Below are 19,614 nucleotides of genomic sequence, written 5' to 3'. Positions count from 1 at the left end.
CAGCTGACTCTAGACTTAGTCCAGCAGGCAGCATCAGGCATCACACTAACAGGGTTGTTTTGGTCTGGGAGATTCTTGGTCTGGTAACAGAAGATTCGGGTTCTTCACCTGTTCAGAAGTGACCAAGATGGAGACAGACAATGCTAACATGTGATGAGCTACTGTGTTTTATTGCACCTTCTACCTGTTTCGGAAAATTTTATCTCCAAACTACAAAGCTGTTTGACAGTAAGATGCTGGGAGAACAAGCATTTTATTGTCACTCTGTTTAGGGAACAGTAAGGGAGCCTGGGCTTTAAGCAGACGTTACTGGCAGTGTGCTCTCTAGCGTTTATCTTCTTGCCTGTGTTTTTTTTTTAATCTTAAAATGTGGACAAAAGGGGTTGAAGAGATGGCTCAGTAGGTAATGGTGCTTGTCATCAAGTTTGGGTGGTGGCGCACGCCTTTAATCCCAGCACTCGTGTCACGTCCGCCTCAATCAGCAAGGAAAACACAACACAGACTCTTCTAACTGCTGTTTATTCAGAAACCTTGAACAATCTTCTGACCCAGGGCAAAGCCAGCCCACAGCTTAAATAGCCTCTGGGTAGCCAACCCCAGCATGCCACGTGGGAAATGCAGATAGGTCCAGAACCGTGGAAGCAAGCCAGATCCTTAGCCTTAGCCATATATGGAGTTGTTTACGACCGAGAGCAGTCACCATCAGGGAGGTGGAAGGCGGAAACCAGCGCCATCTTTAAGGCGTGGCATTACACAGCTCTCTACACACTCGGGAGGCAGAGGCAGGTGGATCTCTGTGTGAGTTTGAGGTCAACCTGGTCTACAACAGCTAGTTTCAGGATAGGCTCCAAAACTACAGAGAAACCCTGTCTCAAAAAAAGAAGAAGAAGAAAGGTGGACAAAAGGGGTTGAAGAGAAGGCTCAGTAGGTAATGGTGCTTGTCACCAAGCTTGGACTTTGAGTTTGATCTCCAGAATCCCATGTGTGAAGAGTGAACTGATTCCCTCAAGTTGTCCTCCAACCCCTACACACACACACACACACACACACACACACACACACACACACTAGATAGATAGATAGATAGATAGATAGATAGATAGATAGATAGATAAATGTAAGCAAAAGTTCTAATGAGAACAAAAGTAATGAGTGAAGTAGAGGTATGTATCATGTGGACACTCTACTGCATACTCAGTAAAGGCTGATACGAACATTTCTTGTTCTGTGTGAATTAGTTGGATAACTCTTGGCCATTATCATCTTAAAGGGGAGAAAGAGCAAAAAACAACAAGGAGTGTACACCATCGACTCTGTTTTTAGGGACGGAAGAGATTAAAAGGCAGAGCCCGGGCGGGGATTCAGAAATGCCCAGGCATTATAATAATGGCTTGTTTAGTGTTTCTCTGTTTTGTAGTAAATCAAAGCCCAGGTTGTTGCATTGCCTATTCCTGTAGAAGATTAGTTATTTCTGATTTGAAGAGAGAGCCCTATGGTTTTAGAGAGTTTGATTTCTTTATGTAAACTGTAGTCTGGGGCTGTTTTCAAAGCATCACACATGAGCTGAAGCTTTTGCTCATGGGGATGCCCTGGCTCTAAAGATATCTGCTTTTCTTTCTTCCTTTGCAAATGCCCACCTCCCTCGGACGCCACACACATGGGTATTACATCAACTCAAGGTTTCGCCAGTGCTGTGAAGATGCCTATCTGATTTTACGGCGGCATGGGAACCTCTTCATCACTCTCTTTGCACTGATGTTGACTGCAGGGCTTCCTGAGCTTACGTCAGTCAAAGATATACAGTATCTTAAGGTAAGAACCCCCCCTCTGTGTGTTTGTTGGCGTTTGTGAGCACAAAGCTCAGTTAGAGCTCCGTTCAAAATGTCCACAAGGAACTGACAAAATGGCTCAGATGAGAGGGCTGCCGGCTGCCAAGTCTGAGGATCCGCGTTCAGTTCCTGGAGAAAACTGACTTCTTAAAGATTCCCACTAACCTCTGTGTGCATGTGCCCGTGCACGGGCACACACACATACATGGACACGCACACAAGATGAATATAGTTATCATCATCATCATCATTATTATTTTACAAAGAAGACTTAAGAAATACCAACCTCCAGTCATTTTTTTAAAAAATAAAGCATCCAAAGGAGTAAAACAAAGTTATTTCCTCTGGTTTTTAGCCAAAGGGTAGAAGCGGGTAATCTGTGAGGTTCACATGAAGGAGCAGTTTCTAAAGGAGTTGTTAACTTAGAAAATTTCTCCACAATAGAAAGGGCACACAAAGGAGGGTACTAGACCGGGACTTGTTGCCCACACGCTAGGTCATCAGCTGCCCAACACTGGTTTCCACTGGTTTGCCTTTGACTTATGTGTTATGGATCCTCAGTCATCTGACCAGAAAAGCAGCTTAGTGTCTTACATTAATTACAAATTAATTTCATCCTCAAAAACCCTTTGCTAAGACTGTATGGTCATTCTTCTTGGGTGTTCATCTTGCTCTGCAGGCGACATTTATATGGGAACATGAAAGTGTCTGGATGGGGAGACTGGCCATACCTCCCCATAGATTATGTTTGCATGTCTCTGTCAAGGGTGGATGAAGTCAGACATTTTTCTCTTTCATCTTTAGGACTCTCTTGCCTTAGGAAAGAGTGAAGAAGAAGCACTCAAACAATTTAAGCAGAAATTTGATGAGGCCCTCAGGGAAAGCTGGACTACCAAGGTGAACTGGATGGCTCATACAGTCCGCAAAGACTACAGGTCTTAGCATCAGCCTTGGCTCCCAGTGGACTTGTCAGTTTGTTTCCTTTCCATTTTGCACTTGCACTAAACATGACCCTACCAGAAATACAAAGGGAATGAAATCCTGAAACGCAGAGTGAAATCAAGAATGAGGCCTCCCACAAAGCCTGATCTGAACCATCCCGATGCCCACCCTGTTTCTCAAATGCTCCTAGGACTCATCCTGAACATTGCCAACAGACAGCATGGAGGACCCTTTCCTGCTGACCTTGCACGCCGAGGAATGCTACTAGGGACTCTGGGATTGTTTTCCTTCAGTATTTGGTACTTTACCAGAGTGTAAATACTTCTTTTCAGTGTTGTGACCAAGTGCTGCCACTCAGCCAGCCACTCACCATAACATTTGGGGGGACTGGAGCTGTTCTGATTGCCCAAACAAGGCTTCAAAGAAAGGTATCTCCCTTCCCTTTTTAAATTATGTAAGCTACAAATTACATTGATTGTGTTAAATTTAATTATTTTTTAAAGGAAATATTTTAAATCTGTGAAAACTCACTAATTTTGTTAATATTTATCTATCATGATAGCATCATTCCAGCCAGACTTGCTGAGAATCTATTTGTGGGGCAAATATAATATATATATATATATTGCATATATATTTATAAAATTTCTAGTGGGAGTTCTATATAAAAAGATGTTTCTTTGGTATTCTTCAGCCTGTGTTTTAAAGTTTTCCAAAAGCAGAACTTTTCCTAAGTTACTTTTCAGTTGACCGTGGATCCAGGTCTTCCATCCGCTTCAGTCCTGAGGCACATATGAATGCAGTTTCTCTGCATAGTTCTGAGAGTTCATTTCATAGAACACAATACTTGAGCAGATGTATCCAAGGAAGCGAGCAAATAAAAAGGAACCTATTTATGGAATAAACTCCAAACCCAAATTTCAGTATTTTAGTAATACGCCAGCTGTTCTTACTATATTTATTGAAATGTATAATAATGTGATTTTTTTTCAATGGTATTTGTTGAAATTGAAGTGGATTCATGCCACATGGGAATCTTAATTTATTTGTTGAGGTACCATACAGTTAGGGTGCTAGGTGACATGTGATGCTAACATGTGCAATAGGAACTACTGGTTGGTGTGTACATGGATGTTCTTCCTGAGTAATGGCGGAGTGTTCGCCTTAGCAGCACACATACTGAGTACTGTCAAGATCCAGCAAAACTACTGCTTCTTCTCCAAAGACATGGGGAGCCCTCAATCCTCAGTGACATGGGAAAGACAACTGAGTACTTGCCCTGTGACTTCAGTTTTCTATAGGAATTTTATTAAAGATTGTTTAATTTTGTTGTCCTTCTTAATGTTCTCTGTCAAATAAATGGGTAGTTTCGGCTGTTTGGGGACATGTGGGCTTTCTTTGTGGGAATCACAGAGTCTTTGGAACCTGCTGCTATTGGGGCTCTCCCAAAATGGCCAAGTCAGTAGAGAAACCAAACTAAGGAGTGGACTGAGGTTCAGGACCTCTGCCCAGCTTCCCCTTGCTCCACCATGGACAGTCTTGAAGGCTTCTTGGACTGATGGAAGCCTAAGGGAGGGGGTGTTTTCATCAGTCTGCTGTTGTGACCTCAGCTCGCTTGCCTCTACTGCATTCCTGTGCACAGATGTGTGGGAAAGCCAGCCAGGGTGGTGTGGTTCAGTAGGTAGATACAGACAGACACTCCATCCATGCTTGCTGAGTTGCTCGTCTGAGAAGAGAAGGCGGAAGGCAGAAAGTTAGCCACCCTCTAGAATGAATTAGCACTCTAGGCTATACAGATACCTGCTTGAACAAGGACTGGCTAACCAGCAAGGTGTATCCCACATTTCTCTACATCCTTAAATGCCACACTTGTTACATAACACATTTTCTCTCTCTGACTCTGAGCCAAAGGCCCAGACTTCTTCCAGGTTGGCTTTGAGAGCTTGGTAGTAGTATGGGGGATGTCAGGCAACAGTTAGGTTGCCAGGAAGCATGTCCCTACAGATAGATTGTCAACAGTGATTATCCTTTGTCCCAGGGTGTATGTTGCTGTGTCTCATAATTTATTCAGGTTAATAAAATCCAAGTCCATGTGTTAGGTATCTGTAATCCTGGCACTTGGGAGAGCTGGGAGCTCAAGACTGTTCTGAGCTTGGTGAGTTTGAGGGCACTCTGAGCTACACCAGACCCTGACTCAAACCATCACGTAGAAATGGTTTCTAGTATTTCTAATTCAATTTTCAGAAGTGTTGATATTACTGCCACTGTAAGATTGGGACTTCTGCCCACAAGCTAATTCCTATTCCCTTCAATGACTGAGATACCCTAACAACGCCGCTTAACCTCTCTTAGTTCAGCAGGTCCTCTTAAGTCTTGGAGTGGTTGATACATCTACCTTAACAAGCTCCTGTGTTGGTTCCTTAGGATGTACTTAAACCCAGGCTCTGTGTCTCAGCCTCTGCCTGTGGGTTACATGGCGTTCTTGGAAATGCCTCTATAAGATTGGGCTGTAAATTAGTGATTGTTGTGGAGGGGTCAAACCGTGTGGGTGGTACTGCCCCTGGGACAGTGGTCCTGGGTGCTATAAAAAGTAGACTGAGCAAGCCAGGGAACAGCACACCTCCATGGCTTTTGCTTCAGTTTCTGCCTCCGGGTTCCTGCCCTGCCTGAGTTTCTGCCCTGACTTCCTTCAGCAATGGACTGTGATGTGGACTGTAAGCTGAAATAAACTCTTTCCTCCTCCAAGTTACTTTTTGGTGATGGTGTTTTATCAGAGCAGTAGAAACCCTGAGGAGAAAAATACATCCTCCTGTACCAACTGAGGTTGGAATAATGTCATCTTATTTACCCACTTAGTAAATAAACTGGGATAGACGGTTGCTCATTCCTGAAGGAGTTTAGATTTGAGTTCAGAAGCCACCAGAGGTGGAAGGCAGGACTTTCCCACCCCCGAGTTTTCTCTGCAGCGGTGTCTTCTTTGTTGCTGTGACTTAGAGCACCTACCTCAAGGTCCCCTGTCTGATCTCCACCTCTCCGCGTCCTCCTCCTGTTACCTTCTGCTCTCCAAATCTTCATTAGACAGTGTGACAAAAGTGAGTGGCCTCGATGCTTGATCCTTTACTTCATAAAATATGATGAGGTAAAGATTTAAATCCCGAATACTGTGTACCTGTATTGATAACTGGTAGGCTCTTGTTTCCTGGGCTAAGAGCGGGTTCTCAAGACCCATCAGACCACCTTCCAGCTGTATTCAGACTCATCTTAAGTCAGCAGAATTCTACACACGTCAGATTAGAATGTCCTGGAGTGTGGCTCTGCCATTGGTTTAAATAAAGTATTCTACGTAATCTTACTGTACAACCAGTATTGCAACTAAATTATTAATCTTCCTGATTAATTTTCCCTGTACTTTCTGACCCAATAAAAAGGATTTAATTACTTGCTATGTGCCAGGCAGGAATTTCAATCTTTCTCTATCTCTTTCTGTCTCTCTGTCTCTGTCTCTGTCTGTCTGTCTGTCTGTCTGTCTGTCTGTCTGTCTCTCTCTCTCTCTCTCTCTCTCTCTCTCTCTGTGTGTGTGTGTGTGTGTGTGTGTGTATGTGATTTTCATAGCAACAGTGACCTGTAGGGGCCTCCCCTACATCTGGTGACCACTCCTGTCCTAGGTCTTATTCCTACTGCATCTCAGCTGCTGCTTTTCTGGTACCGTCCTTGAGTTTCTCTGCAGTTCAGTGGGCATTGTGCAGGAAGAACAACCCAGAATGAGCAGCAGAATAACAGAAGAAATTCTGAATGACAGAATATTTTACTGCAAGATCTTGGAGTACCCACACCTCCCACCCTGCACCTTATCTGATACCTTCGACCATCCCTGCCTAGTCCCACTTTTAAATCACTAATTCATGTTGACCAGCAACACTGATAGAATAATCTTTAAAACAAATCCCTGAGTCCCAGCTGCAGGTTTGGAATCTTTACGAAAGAAAAGTCATCTTATGCCGTCTTCTTTAGCTCACCTACCTCAGACTGCTAATGAATCCCACTGCCCAATTCTGTCACCTCCTAGAACCCCAGGCCAGGCTCTGCAGTGAACAGCAGAAGGTGGCACAGATGACCGGAGATGTCTACGGGGTTGACTTAGTGGGGCGAATAGTATGGGTGCAGCAGCATGGATTACATTTGGTTTCTGGAGGGAAGGCAGGGGCCAGGAGAGGATGAGAGGCACAACCTCTAGGCAACTGAACAGGTTAGGTCAAAGAATCCAGCTCAAAAGAAGCCCTGGGAATTTCCCTTTAACCCTGAGCTGTGCCAGATTGCCCTGGGAACCTCACGTTGGGGTGGAGCAGATACAGGGGTGAGATGCACCTTCCCTATTGGATGGCACAATCTTGGTGCCCGTTGATAGATAACTAGATGCAAGGAAAGCTGGGGACCCAGAGCAACGGCTGAGTTCCTGTCACTGCCACCCACTGGACGGCCACCATGGTGCTTCTGCTGGGCTTCCTCCTCCTTTTGGGAGTCACAGGTGAGTAGGGGCCATTAGGTCCCCAGCATTTGTTCAGTGTCTCCCTGGGGTTAACAGCAAAGTTACGGAAAGGACTGGAGCGGGGAGCTGGGAGGGTAGGGAACCTCTGCAGAGAGTCCCTTGGGTGCAGGGTGTAAGAGCTGGGACGGGAACTCAAAGGTGGGTGGGGGAGCCTGCAGGCACATAAGTGAGCCTCCCGCTTTTTCCCAGAGCACTGTCGCCCAGAGTGCAGAATGTAATTTATTCATGCTTCTCGTCATGTTAGACTCTCAGTCTCTCCGTAGTGCCTGCCAACGTTTTCAAATGCTTGGCCCTGTGTGGACTGACTGACAGAAGTCTTATCCACTGGACAGCCAGCTGCTCTGAGCCTTGGATGGTCCAGCTGCCCTAAGAGAGGGGCACTGAATGACACATTCTTAGGTTTAGAGGACAGCCACAGTCAGGATTGCTAACTAAAAGGCAAAAGAAAGCTAGGAAGTAGTGCTGCTTCTTACAGACCTAGAGCAGAATGAAGGGGAACTCTGCTCTCTGCTTCAAGTCTATAATGCATTGGCTGATTATATTTTTCATTTTAATGAGACTGAATGACTTGGTAATTCCTAAAGGATACACCAAATGCATTGTGTTCCTATGTCCTCTCTTGGTGGGAAGGCAGTGAGGTGAAGGGGGATTGTAAAAATGCAGGGACCAGTCATGTGTATGGTATAACCTGTAATCCCAGCCTTTAAACTGAGGGAGGAGGTTGGTGAATCTGTGGACAACCTGGGTTACATAGAGAGCCCCTGTTGTTAAATGTTCTGAGTTCTGATAGCCTTTCTGCCAGAATGGTTCTGCTTCCATTAAAATCTTTATTACACTCTTGGATGACACAGGTGTGAGCATTACCCATGAGCCAGTGCTCTATTGCCAAGCCTTTTCCTTATCTGAGTCTACATGGCTGCCCACACCTTCTGGATACATTAAGCTTGGCTGAAGTTTCTGGTAATGCTTCCTGAAAAGATAAGGGACAGTTACCAGTTTCCCTGGTTCATGCCCCGTGGAGCTGGGGTCGAAAAACCCTGTGTCCTCTGGGGAAAATAGTTTAGAGCTATCGAACACAGAAATGTGGAAGGATGGAAGTCATTTACAATAATATCTGCCCTGAAATTGAGTGGGTTTTTTTTTCTGAAAGTTCCATTTTGATTGGCTCAGTAAGAGCATTCTGATACTGAACACTGATTCTTCCACCCCCTTCACTCCTGTGAAGCCGCATTGTCCACTGTGGTCACATTCAGTGAATCACACTTGTCACACTGAATCACACCGCCAGCTTGAATGACTCTGAACGATGTGGGTGTTGCCTTGCCCAGCCTCCAGCATTCTGTTGTTTCTCTGAACCCTTGACATTCAACTCCAGGATGACATGGGAGTAGGGTTCTCTCAAGATTTGGGGAATTTGCCCTCCTCCCTCCCTTCCTTCCTGGGGACTGGATCAATGCTCAGCCACATGTTGCATTTCCAGACTGGTTTTTTCTGTTAACTGCATCTAATAAATATGCATTTGCAGAGTAACTGCTGAGCCCTAGGAATCACATGAAGTGAACTGAAGAATAAAAAAGGAAGAAAGAAAAGCTTGTTTCCAGGTTTTTATTTCCTGTCGCATGCATGTCCTTTTTAAAATTTAGTTAAGATAAAATTGCATCATTCCTCCATGTAACACCCGATTCTGTGTTACCCCCTCGGTACAGTTCGCGCACCACTGTACCGTACACGAGTCAGGCAAGGGCCTGGAGATTGAAAGAGCACACAAGAGACCTGGGTCAATCGAAGGAGATCAGCTGAAAGCCATTTATTTAACCTTGGAGAAATACTTATATACCTAGCTGCTGCACAAGGATTTCCCCCCAGGCAGGTGGGAAATTACCATACCAAAGATGAAACAATGCCCCACACCTAATCACCAAGAGGGGCAGAGGGAGCACAGGAACAAACAGAATGTTTTAGCTGGCTGAGCAGAAACTGTCCTCAAGAGGCACCCCAGGAGCAGGAGCAGACCCAGGCCCTACAGGTGCCCCCTTTTATATAAATTATATGACTAGGCCTGTCATTAGGTGGCATTGGATGTCGGGCAATACCCCTTACCCATCATGGGAAAGAGTCCAGGTCAAAACACATCCCCTGTCTTAGGTTGGTGTAGCCCCCCAAAAAATTTCCTGTCATTGGCTCACTAGTCACCCATCACTGAGTTAGCCAGATTTGCTAAAATCTGAAAGATCCTCCAGGGCAATAGCTAAGAGGACTCGCCACGTGGTGACATTGACCTGAGCTTACCTCTGACTCTGGCGCCATGAAAACATGAAAATGATGCTCCAGCACATATAAGCACTCCTTAAGGAGGCTGTGCCTGCTCAATCCTTAATAAGTCTGCCCAAATTGGAGCCCTTTAAGTAAGGTCTCAGCATTGACAGAAGGAACCCTGGTATAGTTAACTAAAATAATATCAATAGCCAATTTGAAATTTGTGCATTCCAGGGTCTGTGAATAACAGCAATGAGCCTTACTGTAACCTAGCAGAGGTCATTAAACACAACCAAATCATTTGTAAATTTAGCTCAATTTGAATGGCCAAGGCATTTGCAACCTGTCCTGAGAGGGTATCCATTGTGCTAGCAGAAGCAGCTGACTGACTAATGGGAAATCTAGCAGCTCTAGCCACTCTGGCAGCCACAGCAATGGCTGCCAATATCATGGGATGGGTTGATAGGTAGAGGAACAATCCTGGCACTCGGACCACCATAGCCAGCTCCTCAGGATCCCAGCAACATTTTAGTTGACCGAGTCTGTAGGATCTCTTGGCTCTGTCCTGTCTTCAGGCTTCTGAACAGGAAAATTCACAGCACGTACCAGACGCTCAGGTACCCATATTGGACTGTCAGCATCCTGTGGGAAAACACAAACAGCTCCTCTTCCCCATACCAGTACAGGATCTGGACCATACCAGGTGCCATCTGCTAGATTCTTCCATTTAACATGAGGCATCCCGGAAGAATCTGGCCGCCAATGCCGATCAGCAGCGGTATGAGATTGAGCATCAACAGTCAAAAAATTTAAAACATATAAAATAAAAGATAAATGGTCTCTGGGGGTGGAACCATATTCCCCCTTTTTGTTTTATGTAAATAGGCTTTGAGCGTACGATGCACTTGCTCCATTATAGCTTGTCCTTGAGGGTTATAGGGTATTTCTGTTTTATGAGAAATGGAGAACTCAGAGCAAAAATTAGCAAAGCCAGTGTTAGTGTAGGTTGGCCCATTATCAGTTTTTACAGTTTTTGGAACTTCCATTTAGGCAAAAGCCTGGAGACAGTGACTTTTAACATCCCGTATTTTTTCTCCTGTGTGAGCTGAGGTAAAAATAAGATGAGAATATGTATCCATGGTTATGTGAACATATTGTATGTGCCCAAAAGAAGGAACATGGGTAACATCCATTTGTTATAAATGATTAGGAGCAAGTCCACGAGGATTAACTCCTAAATGGGGAACAATTAAAAGTTCTGTACATAGAGATCATTTTTTAACAATATCGGTGGCTTGTTTTTGAGAAATCATAAAATGAAATCTTAAAGACCCAGCATTGAAATGAAAATGATTATGAGGTTTTTTTGTAGCTTTATAAGGTTTTTGACTAACTGTATAAATTTGGCAGGTAAGCTGATTAGCCAATGCATTCCCCTTGCTCAAGGGACCAGGGAGGTCAGTATGAGCCCGCAAATGCCCTATGTAAATGAGAACAGATCAGGCCCAAAGCAAAGTTTGAATAGCCAATAATTGCATCTGGACTCGAGATACAGAGGCAATATAAGCTGTAGTTTTTAAAGGTGTAAGAATTTTGTTTATATATTGACTATCAGTAAAAAGATTAAATGAAATATCAACATATTTTTAAGGCCATTTGTGCAGCGATCAATTTAGCCATTTGAGTAGATTTAGCATTAATAGGCTGAATATCAAAATCAGGAGGGAAGGCTACCATAGCTCTCCCAGTAGAAGATCCATCAGTAAACATATTTCATGCCCCTGCCAGAGGCTGTAAAGAAATAACTTTAGGGAAGCATACCAGATGATTTTTGAAAAAGGTGACCAACTTATCAGAAGGATAATGATTATCAAACTTGCAGGGATTAGTGTAACATGAGGGCTGGCTTCTTGGGGTTTCTGTCCTGCCCAGTACCCCACAGCTGGCAAGTCCCAAAGAAAATCACAGAGTCTACATTAGGTTATAAATTGATTGGCCCATCAGCTCAGTCTTCTTATTAACTAATTCTTACATCTTAAGGTAACCCATAATTCTCGTCTGTGTTAGCCATGTGGCTCAGTACCTTTTCCAGCGGGGGCAGGTTACATCTTGCTTCTCTGTGGTCTGGGCAGGAATGAAGGAATGGGCTTCCTCCTTCCTAGCCTTCTCCTGTTCTCATCACCCCACCTCTACTTCCTGTCTGGTTGACCTGCCTATACTTCCTGCCTGGCCAATCAGCGTTTTATTAAAATACATGACTGACAGAATACAGATAATGCTCCTGCACCAGATTAGTGCATAAAAACAAGGTCCAATCTTTAGCAAAATTTTGTAGCCAAGTTATTTTTGTCTGGGTATATGGTGTAATAACCTTATCAGGTAAACTAAGTTTATAACAATTTTTACAGGTGACATATGTTCAAGTACCCATAGGATGGGTCCTTGTTGCCAGAAAACCCCACTAGGACTATGCTGAAAGGAAAAAATTATCAATAGCAGTGGTTGACTAGTCAATATAATGAGTATGATCAGAGGCAAGCTTTTTTTTTTAACTAAAGTAATTCATTGTCTTGTCTGAGGTGTCAACTCATGAAAGGAATTTGGATCTGGATTTCCCTGTAGAATGTCTATATAACCATTTACTGTTTTAAGATCTTATAGCAACCTCCATTTACCAGACTTTTTCTTAATAACAAAGATAGGAATATTTCAGGGAGAAATGGATGCCACTATGCATCCTGCCTCTAGCTGGAGACTTCAGTTTACACTAGGATAGTGAAAACGTGTTGTGTGGCAGAACTTCTCCTGGGGTGACGTTGTACCCATGTCTACTCATCCAAAATAAGCCATGACAGACTAGGGTAAACTCTAAGTTTTACTGGTGTTACTCTGAAATGACTCAAAGACAACTGTATCACCAAAGCCCCCATGGGTGACAGCTCACAAGGGTTGGGAACCTGGAGCCCACTGCACAGCTTGCAGGCAGCTCAGCAGCCTGGAGGGTCCTTTCCAAGAGACCCATGTCTGAATCTCTTCCAGGCAGCTCAGCTCTGTTTCTGTTTCTTCCAGGCCACTGGTCAGGTATTAGAATCTTTTTTGCAAGTTGGCTTGTCTGAGAATGATTCTCAGCAAGTTTATCACTTACTCTGAAAGGGAGGAGCCTACCATATCTGCTCAGTTTCAGGGACTTCCTGGAGCTATTTTGAGTTTTTTTTTTCTTGCTGTTTAAGGAACTTCCCTGTAGAATGGAATGATTCAATTGCAGAGGAAACTATTACACAACAATGTCTCAAACCATTCCTTTTGCTTTGTTTTCTTGGAACAAGGAAAACTTCATCCATTCAGCAAGCATTCATTGCTTTAGGCCCTCAAGAGTTTCAGATTATCTTCAACTACATTGGAGTTTGAGGTCACCCTACATGAGATCCTGTTTCAAAAAACAACAAGAAGAAGATCAAAATAGAGAAATACCAGTTTTAAAAAAGAAGTCAATAAAAGTATAGTTGAAAGTATAAAAGAAGGGAAAAAGGGGGGAGAGATTCCCCAATAATGTAAAAATTGCTAAACAATATTAGATTGTTAGATGAAGGATAACAGAAGATAAAGGCATAAAAGATTTTTCTAATGCTGTAAAGTGAAAATAATACTAAAAATGTAAAAAACAAAGGAGTGGGAGGGCTGGAGACATGGCTCAGTGGCTTGGATCATGGCTGCTGTTCCAGAGGACCCAGGTTTGAATCCTAGCTCCTACCTGGTGGTTCACAACTATCTGCAACTCCAGTTCCAGGAGAATCTAATCAGATACGGTCTTCTAGCCTCTATGGGCATTGTATGCACAAAGTACACAGACAGACATGCAAGCGAAAAACCCATTCGTGTAAAATAAAAAAGAATTGACTCTTCAAAATAAAATACAAAAATGAGAAGCACAGAGGCACACTGGAGGAGCTCCTTTTGGATCCCTGCAAATTACAGACTGCCGGCTATCTGCATGGGAGTGCTGTGACTTGGGACATGTGGACTCATGGACAAATATCCACTGCCTGCCACATTTGTCTCCTCTTTAAGTGCTTCCCTTCTTCATACACCAGGGGCCTCCACGTGGCCACACTTAGCTTTTCAGTCTACGGACTGGGCAGGTACTGCTCTGCCACCTTCACCCTGAGGTGGCTGCTTAGTTGAGGAGTGTTGCCTGAGTTCATTGGGATGGGAGAAACAACCACAGCATGGTGATCCGTGCCGGCAGAAGGCCCATCTTTGCTGTCATTTTCGACCCCCTAGATGTCGCTCTTCCTGCCCCTGTGATGTCAAGTCACATACTGGACCCTCGCAGTTCTCAGGCTCGACGGCAGTGAGCAGCAGATAGCTGACTCCAGAGGCTGCTCCATCTGTTGACTCCCCGCTTGAGACCATCGAACTCAAAAGTCATTGCCAGTGGATGAAGTCTGCTCCTGGCTACCAAGGGCAGGGCGGCCTCTCCCTACACAAATCACAGCCTGATCTGAGACTCTTGCCACCGTGTCTTCCACTCTTCACTCCTGACACCCAGAGGTGTCTCTCACACCGGGCAATGCTAAACTAATTTCAGGAAGGTCGCCGGTTATATACAGTAGGCTCCGGATCAAGACCATGTCTGTCCATTGCTCTCCAAACCATACAGAGTAACAAGATAGGAATCCTTTTCACGGCTGACCCATCTGTGAGGAACCACTGTGACCCCTAACTGGAGACTTCATTTGAGATGCCTGAGACCTGTGGGCCAACCTGGAGGGCAGGATCGCCAGTCTTTTCTCCCCAGGTCACCTGGATGACCTTTCGGATGAGGCTTCTGCTTCCCCTTGCTGTACCAGGCAACTGAGCAGTGGCTCAGCTCAGCTTCTCTATGGAGCCATCCATCTTTTCACAAGTACTCTTCAGCGGATCTGAGTCTGCCTTTGTGAGACCCAGGAGCTCTTCCTCTTTAAAACAGGGTCTGCGCTTTCTTTTCTTTATCAGGGTCACACAGAGGCAGCATCTTGGCTGCTGTCTTACGTGTAAGTCTCCACCCCCACCCCCACTTTAGGATACCTACTTTTTTACAGTAGTCTTAACTTGACAGCAAAATTGAGCACAAAGTATAGCATGCTCCTTTGCAACCTCTGCCACCACTCAAGCACAGCATCCCCAGGGAGTACTACACCGACCTCAATGCTTGAGTTCCACCCCAAGTCCACATATTGCATAGGGTTCCCTCTCGGTGGTTTGGGTCACTCTGTCATAACAGGCAGTCACCATTTATATAAGGGCTTTCCTGCCCTGCTCCTGCTCCCCTCTCGGCCTGTCCCTGGCAGCCACTGTTTTTTTTTCACTGTCTTTCTAGTCTTGCTGTTTGCAGACTGTGTTAGAATTGAAAGTGCAGTGTGCAGCCTCTTCAGACTACCATCTTGTACCTAAGTGAGTTCATGATTCCTCCGATTCTCTAGCTGGGCTTTGCACTTGGGCTACAGTGGGGAAGCCCCACTGTATCTTCGGAATAGAGACATGTTCTGGGGCCACTTGCCCTGAAGCAGGTGGTTTTGATCCTCCGACTTAGATGCTGACTGTCAGGACTCTCCAGTGGGAAGTCATTAAGTACACACTTATAATTATTAAGTACACACTTATAATTATCTGTAGACCATGCATCATGACTGATCTCTGTCTTTCTCTGCTCGCCAGTTTCTAGCATCTTCCTGAAATGAGAATCACCATGGTTTTGCCAAATGGTACCAAGAGATGACTTTCTAACTTAAACTTTTAAGTGCAAGTTTGTTTGTTCTTCACTAATTTGGTGCTTCTTTTCTACTTTTCTCTAAGATTTTCCTCACTCCAAAAGAAAAGAAAAATTGGAATTCTTATATAAAGTTCCGTGAGCTCTATTTTTCTATAATCTAAGGCTCACAGAAGGAAGGAGGTCACCAAAGGCTTTAGATCAACCAACAGCTTAAACTTTCAAAACCTAATTAAAGAAATGCGGTCACATTCTGGCTGCCAAACCTTTTCTCTCGCCCTTTCTCATCTTCAGTACAGCTCCAATGCAGAAACATGCTTTCTGGGGTCTCAGTGGGAAGTGGCATCGAGGGCCCAAATCTGCTGCTGGGCGACCTCTTGTCACTTTGATGACAAATGCAGGACAGGCTGGGCAGGAAAAAAGTTCTTTAGGTTCAAGTAACTTGGAGAGGGAGATAAAAGGAAGCAGAAGACAGGGATTGTCATTTCAGTCACTGCTAGCCCCGGAAGTGGCCGTTTGTTGTCTACATAATCTCAGTGCTGAGCACTAAACTGCATCCCACAAATGCTTGATACTTCATCAAGTATCAAGTGCTACACACTCCAGCACACTCTGTGTACAAGTTGGGATAGAACGGTAGGAAGATTGATGTTTCGTTTGTATTTGAATCCACGAGCCATTTGTGAGTTAAAATAACTCTAAAGTGAGGCTGGAGAGGTGGCTCTGCAGTTAAGAGCACTGACTGCTTTTCCAGAGGATCACGGTTCAATTCCCAGTACCTTCATAACCATCATCTGTAATTCCAGTTTCAGGTGCTCCAACACCTTCTTCTCACCCCAGTGGCAATTCTTGCCGAGGGTTTATAGATACAATGCTGTAGTGATATTTTGTTTGTATTTTAATAAGTAAAGTTTGCTTGAAGATCAGAGTATAAAGGTAAGCCACTAGGGAGTGGTGGCACACAGCTTTAATCCCAGGATTTGGGAGAGAGAGAGGCAGACAGATCTCTGTGAATTCAAGGCTACCCTGATCTACACAAGACTGATCCAGAAGCAGATCCAGGTTGTGGTGGCTCACACCTTTAATTCCAGTGTTTCGGAGTCACACACCCTTAATCCCAGCACTAGGAAGGTGGAGACAGGAGCGTTATGGCTGAGCAAAGAGAGGAATATAAAGAGGAAGAAACAGGAGCTCACTGGAGTGTGGAGTCTGAGATTTGGTGGAGACACAGTGCCGTCTCAGTTTGAGGATTCCTGGAGGCAGGATGCACATTTGGGTCTGAGGTAGAGGTGAGAGACAGTGGCTTTGCTTCTCTGATCTTCAGCTTGAATCCCAATATCTATCTCTAGATTTTTATTATTCATGCTACATAATGCAGGCAAAACATCCATAAACATAAATTAAAAATAAATAAATCTTTAAAATATGTATCAATCTAGTTTGCTGCATGAATTACATTGGATAGTATTAAAGTTCTCCCAGCTGTTACACAGGGAACCAAGTACCTGTCTTTTGTCCTATGTTGCTATTGCCTATGTCAGTACTTCTGAGAAAAGAGGCCCTGTGGTGGTTTCAAAGAAAATAGCCCCCAAGGGAATTGGCCCTATTAGGAGGTGTGGGCTTGTAGGTGTGGTTTTGTTGGAGGAAGTATGTCACTGTGGAGGCAGGCTTTGAGGTCTCCTATATACTCAAGATACCACCCAATGTCTCAGTTCACTTCCTGTTGCCTTTGGATCAAGATGTACTGTGTCCATCCCCCGGCATGCTGTAATCCCAGCTGCTATGCTCTCCGCCATGATGAGAATGGACTAAACCTCTGACACTGTAAGACACCACCTCGGTTAAATATTTTCCTTTATAAGGGTTGCCGTGCTCATGGTGTTCCTTCACAGCAATAAAAACCTGACTAAGACAGACACTTTACTGTTGCTAGGAAACCCAATATGGAAATCTCCTATATCGTCTTGAGACTTGAATTCACTTTGGCTCAACCCAGTAAAGCACAACTGGATGTTTAAACCTTTTGTATTTGTTTGTTTTGCAAGAGCAATCCTGAAACCCATTTAAAATTTCTTAAGCACTGTACGTACAAGAACATAGGAAGTCATGCTTCTTAAAGTCTCATCTCTCAAAAACAGCTGCTCTAAACAGCCTGGCACCTATCCTTCCAGATAATTCCACATAACATGTGCTCTTCTTGAGGCAGTATTAAGTTAAATTAAATAATTAATTGGTTTGATTTTGAAACAGGGTCTTATGTATCCCAGGCCTATCTCAAGCTTACTGTGTTAGCTGAGGATGACCTTAAAGTTGTGATCCTCCTGCCTCTGTTTCCTGAGTGCTGGGATTATGGGTGAGCCACCACATCTAGTTTTACTCAGAGGGAGACACAGAACCCAGCTGGGTGCTACACAGGCTACTCCCAGATGAGCTACACATCCAGCCTGGCAGGCAGTCTTTCAAAACAGCAGCATTTCTGTGTAGCAAATAAGAAGGGGTGAAAGATATATTTTGCAAACTAAGTTGTATTTTCTTATGATGACTGTCGAAGTAGGCTAAGAATTGAGCATAAAATAGGAAGGTTTGGACTTTTACATGTTTAATGTTAAACGCAGATAATTAAATTTTTGTTTGAGTCTATAAAATAAAAATTGTGGTGACATACAGAAGTCAGGACATTTTCCTTGTTAGTTAAAAAAATATCTGTTCTCCTATACACGTACGTGTTTTTAATATTTATATTATACTTATTTGTGTTTGTGTGGATGTGTGTATTATGCATATGTGTGCTACAGCTCACATGAGTAAGTCAGAGGACATCTTGCAAGAGTTCGCTCTTCTACCACATGGCTGTCAAAATTGGTGGGAGGCACCTTTACCATTGAGCCACCTCCCCAGCCCTCATTTATACATTAGTATCCCCATATTTGGGGGCTAGATCTGGACCCACTTTCATACTGTAATATACTTAGAAACTCAATGTTCTCTGGAAACATAAAACACTTATGCCTAGAGAAGTTAAATACTGGCAATAAACTGGAATTTATCAGAAAGTTGCTGAAATCTCAGGGGTCTCTTCTGGCACATTAATGATTTTTCGGAATCCTCCTTCCAGGAGTTGAATTTAGGGAAACCTCATTCAGTATTTTTATGTCACCAAATGTTCACTGAGGTACCAGCTCTCTTCAATATGAAAGTAGCTACAACCGGTGCAGAGGAACCTACAATTCCTCCTGTCCCAATGGGACTAATGATTTAGTTCTTCAGCAGGATAAGCATTTTTAAAAGTCCGAAGGGTATGAGGTAGTTTGGGGAAATGACATGACCATCAGAGCTGTGATAAAACTCTACCCGTGAGCTTCATCATAGCAATTATAATGGCAAAGAAAATCCAAGCCAGTATATGCCAAGTACCATGTGGGTAATACAGGCAGAGGTAATAAACAGTTATAGGCAGTGGGGATGGGTGGGGCAATTGCCCTAGTACAGAATGTAGAGATGAAACTAAGCTACTAGAAATAAGGGGAAATATTTACCTAGTAAAAGCACCTGTGGTTAAGTGCACTCCGTAGCTGTCCATTCTGACTGCATTTTAGAGCTTGTATCAGACGAAAGCATTGCCATGTCTTTTCACATCAGGAGGCACAAGAAATCCGTGGCTTCTAAAGGCTGTCTTTTGGGGAAAAGGTGAGAGTGGAGGGTGTTGAAACAGCCTCAGCAGGCCTGGAACTCACTCTGTAGACCAGGCTGACCTCAGATTCCCAGAGATCCACCTGCCTCTGCCTCCTGAGTTTTTGGATTAAAAGTGTGCACCACCAGGCCCAGATCTAAATCTGCATTTTTAAAATTCCATTTCATCTATTTTTACTGTATGTGTTGGATTGAAGGAAAATGGCCCCAATAGGTTTACATGTTTGAATCCTTGGTCCCTAGTTGATAGAACTGTTTGGGAAGGATTAGAAGGTCCGTGACATTGTTGGAGGAGGTACATCACGGTGGGCAGGCTTTGATGTATCAAAAGATTTGTACATTTCCAGTGTGCTCTCTACCTCCTGGTTGTGGATCAAGGTATGAGCTCTCGGGTCCAGAGAGATACCTCAGTGGTTAAGAACACTAGTTCTTTCAGAGGACTTGGGTTTGATTCCAAGCATCCACATGAACGCTCACAACTCTCTATAACGCTTAAATCCCAACGAATCTGACACCTTCTCTGGCTTATGAGGGCACTGCATGCTTGTGGTGGTACACACTTTTAATTCCAGAACTCAGGATGGAGAGGCAGGTGAAACTCT

At 44.0% G+C, this 19,614-nt stretch overlaps 2 protein-coding genes across 6 annotated transcripts in view; both read left to right on the top strand.

Annotated features, from left to right (window-relative positions):
- The window catches only part of Pik3cb (phosphatidylinositol-4,5-bisphosphate 3-kinase catalytic subunit beta), a 107,780-nt gene extending 103,667 nt beyond the window's left edge, over positions 1 to 4,113 (top strand). For 2 of the 3 annotated variants that reach the window (XM_085689599.2, XM_085689601.2), the window contains exons 23-24: positions 1,680 to 1,812; positions 2,634 to 4,113. In XM_085689599.2, coding sequence (XP_085545725.1) covers positions 1,680 to 1,812; positions 2,634 to 2,771 — 271 coding nt within the window. In that variant the 3' untranslated portion in view covers positions 2,772 to 4,113. The remainder of the gene's footprint in view (positions 1 to 1,679; positions 1,813 to 2,633) is intronic. The other variant, XR_015001849.2, reaches the window with a different exon arrangement.
- Positions 4,114 to 7,143: 3,030 nt separating this feature from the next.
- LOC125389095 (coxsackievirus and adenovirus receptor homolog) overlaps positions 7,144 to 19,614 on the top strand; it is a 30,266-nt gene continuing 17,795 nt past the window's right edge. Inside the window, exon 1 of one of the 3 annotated variants that reach the window (XM_087905482.1) lies at positions 7,144 to 7,296. In XM_087905482.1, coding sequence (XP_087761608.1) covers positions 7,254 to 7,296 — 43 coding nt within the window. In that variant the 5' untranslated portion in view covers positions 7,144 to 7,253. Of the gene's footprint in view, positions 7,297 to 13,869; positions 14,607 to 19,614 lie in introns of those variants that run through there. The other 2 variants (XM_087905481.1, XR_015737698.1) reach the window with 2 other exon arrangements.

The sequence above is a fragment of the Myodes glareolus genome, chromosome 4, assembly GCF_982192425.1.
Source record: "Myodes glareolus chromosome 4, mMyoGla1.1, whole genome shotgun sequence".
Lineage (NCBI taxonomy): Eukaryota > Metazoa > Chordata > Mammalia > Rodentia > Cricetidae > Myodes > Myodes glareolus.
This window is presented reverse-complemented; position numbering and strand designations above follow the sequence as displayed.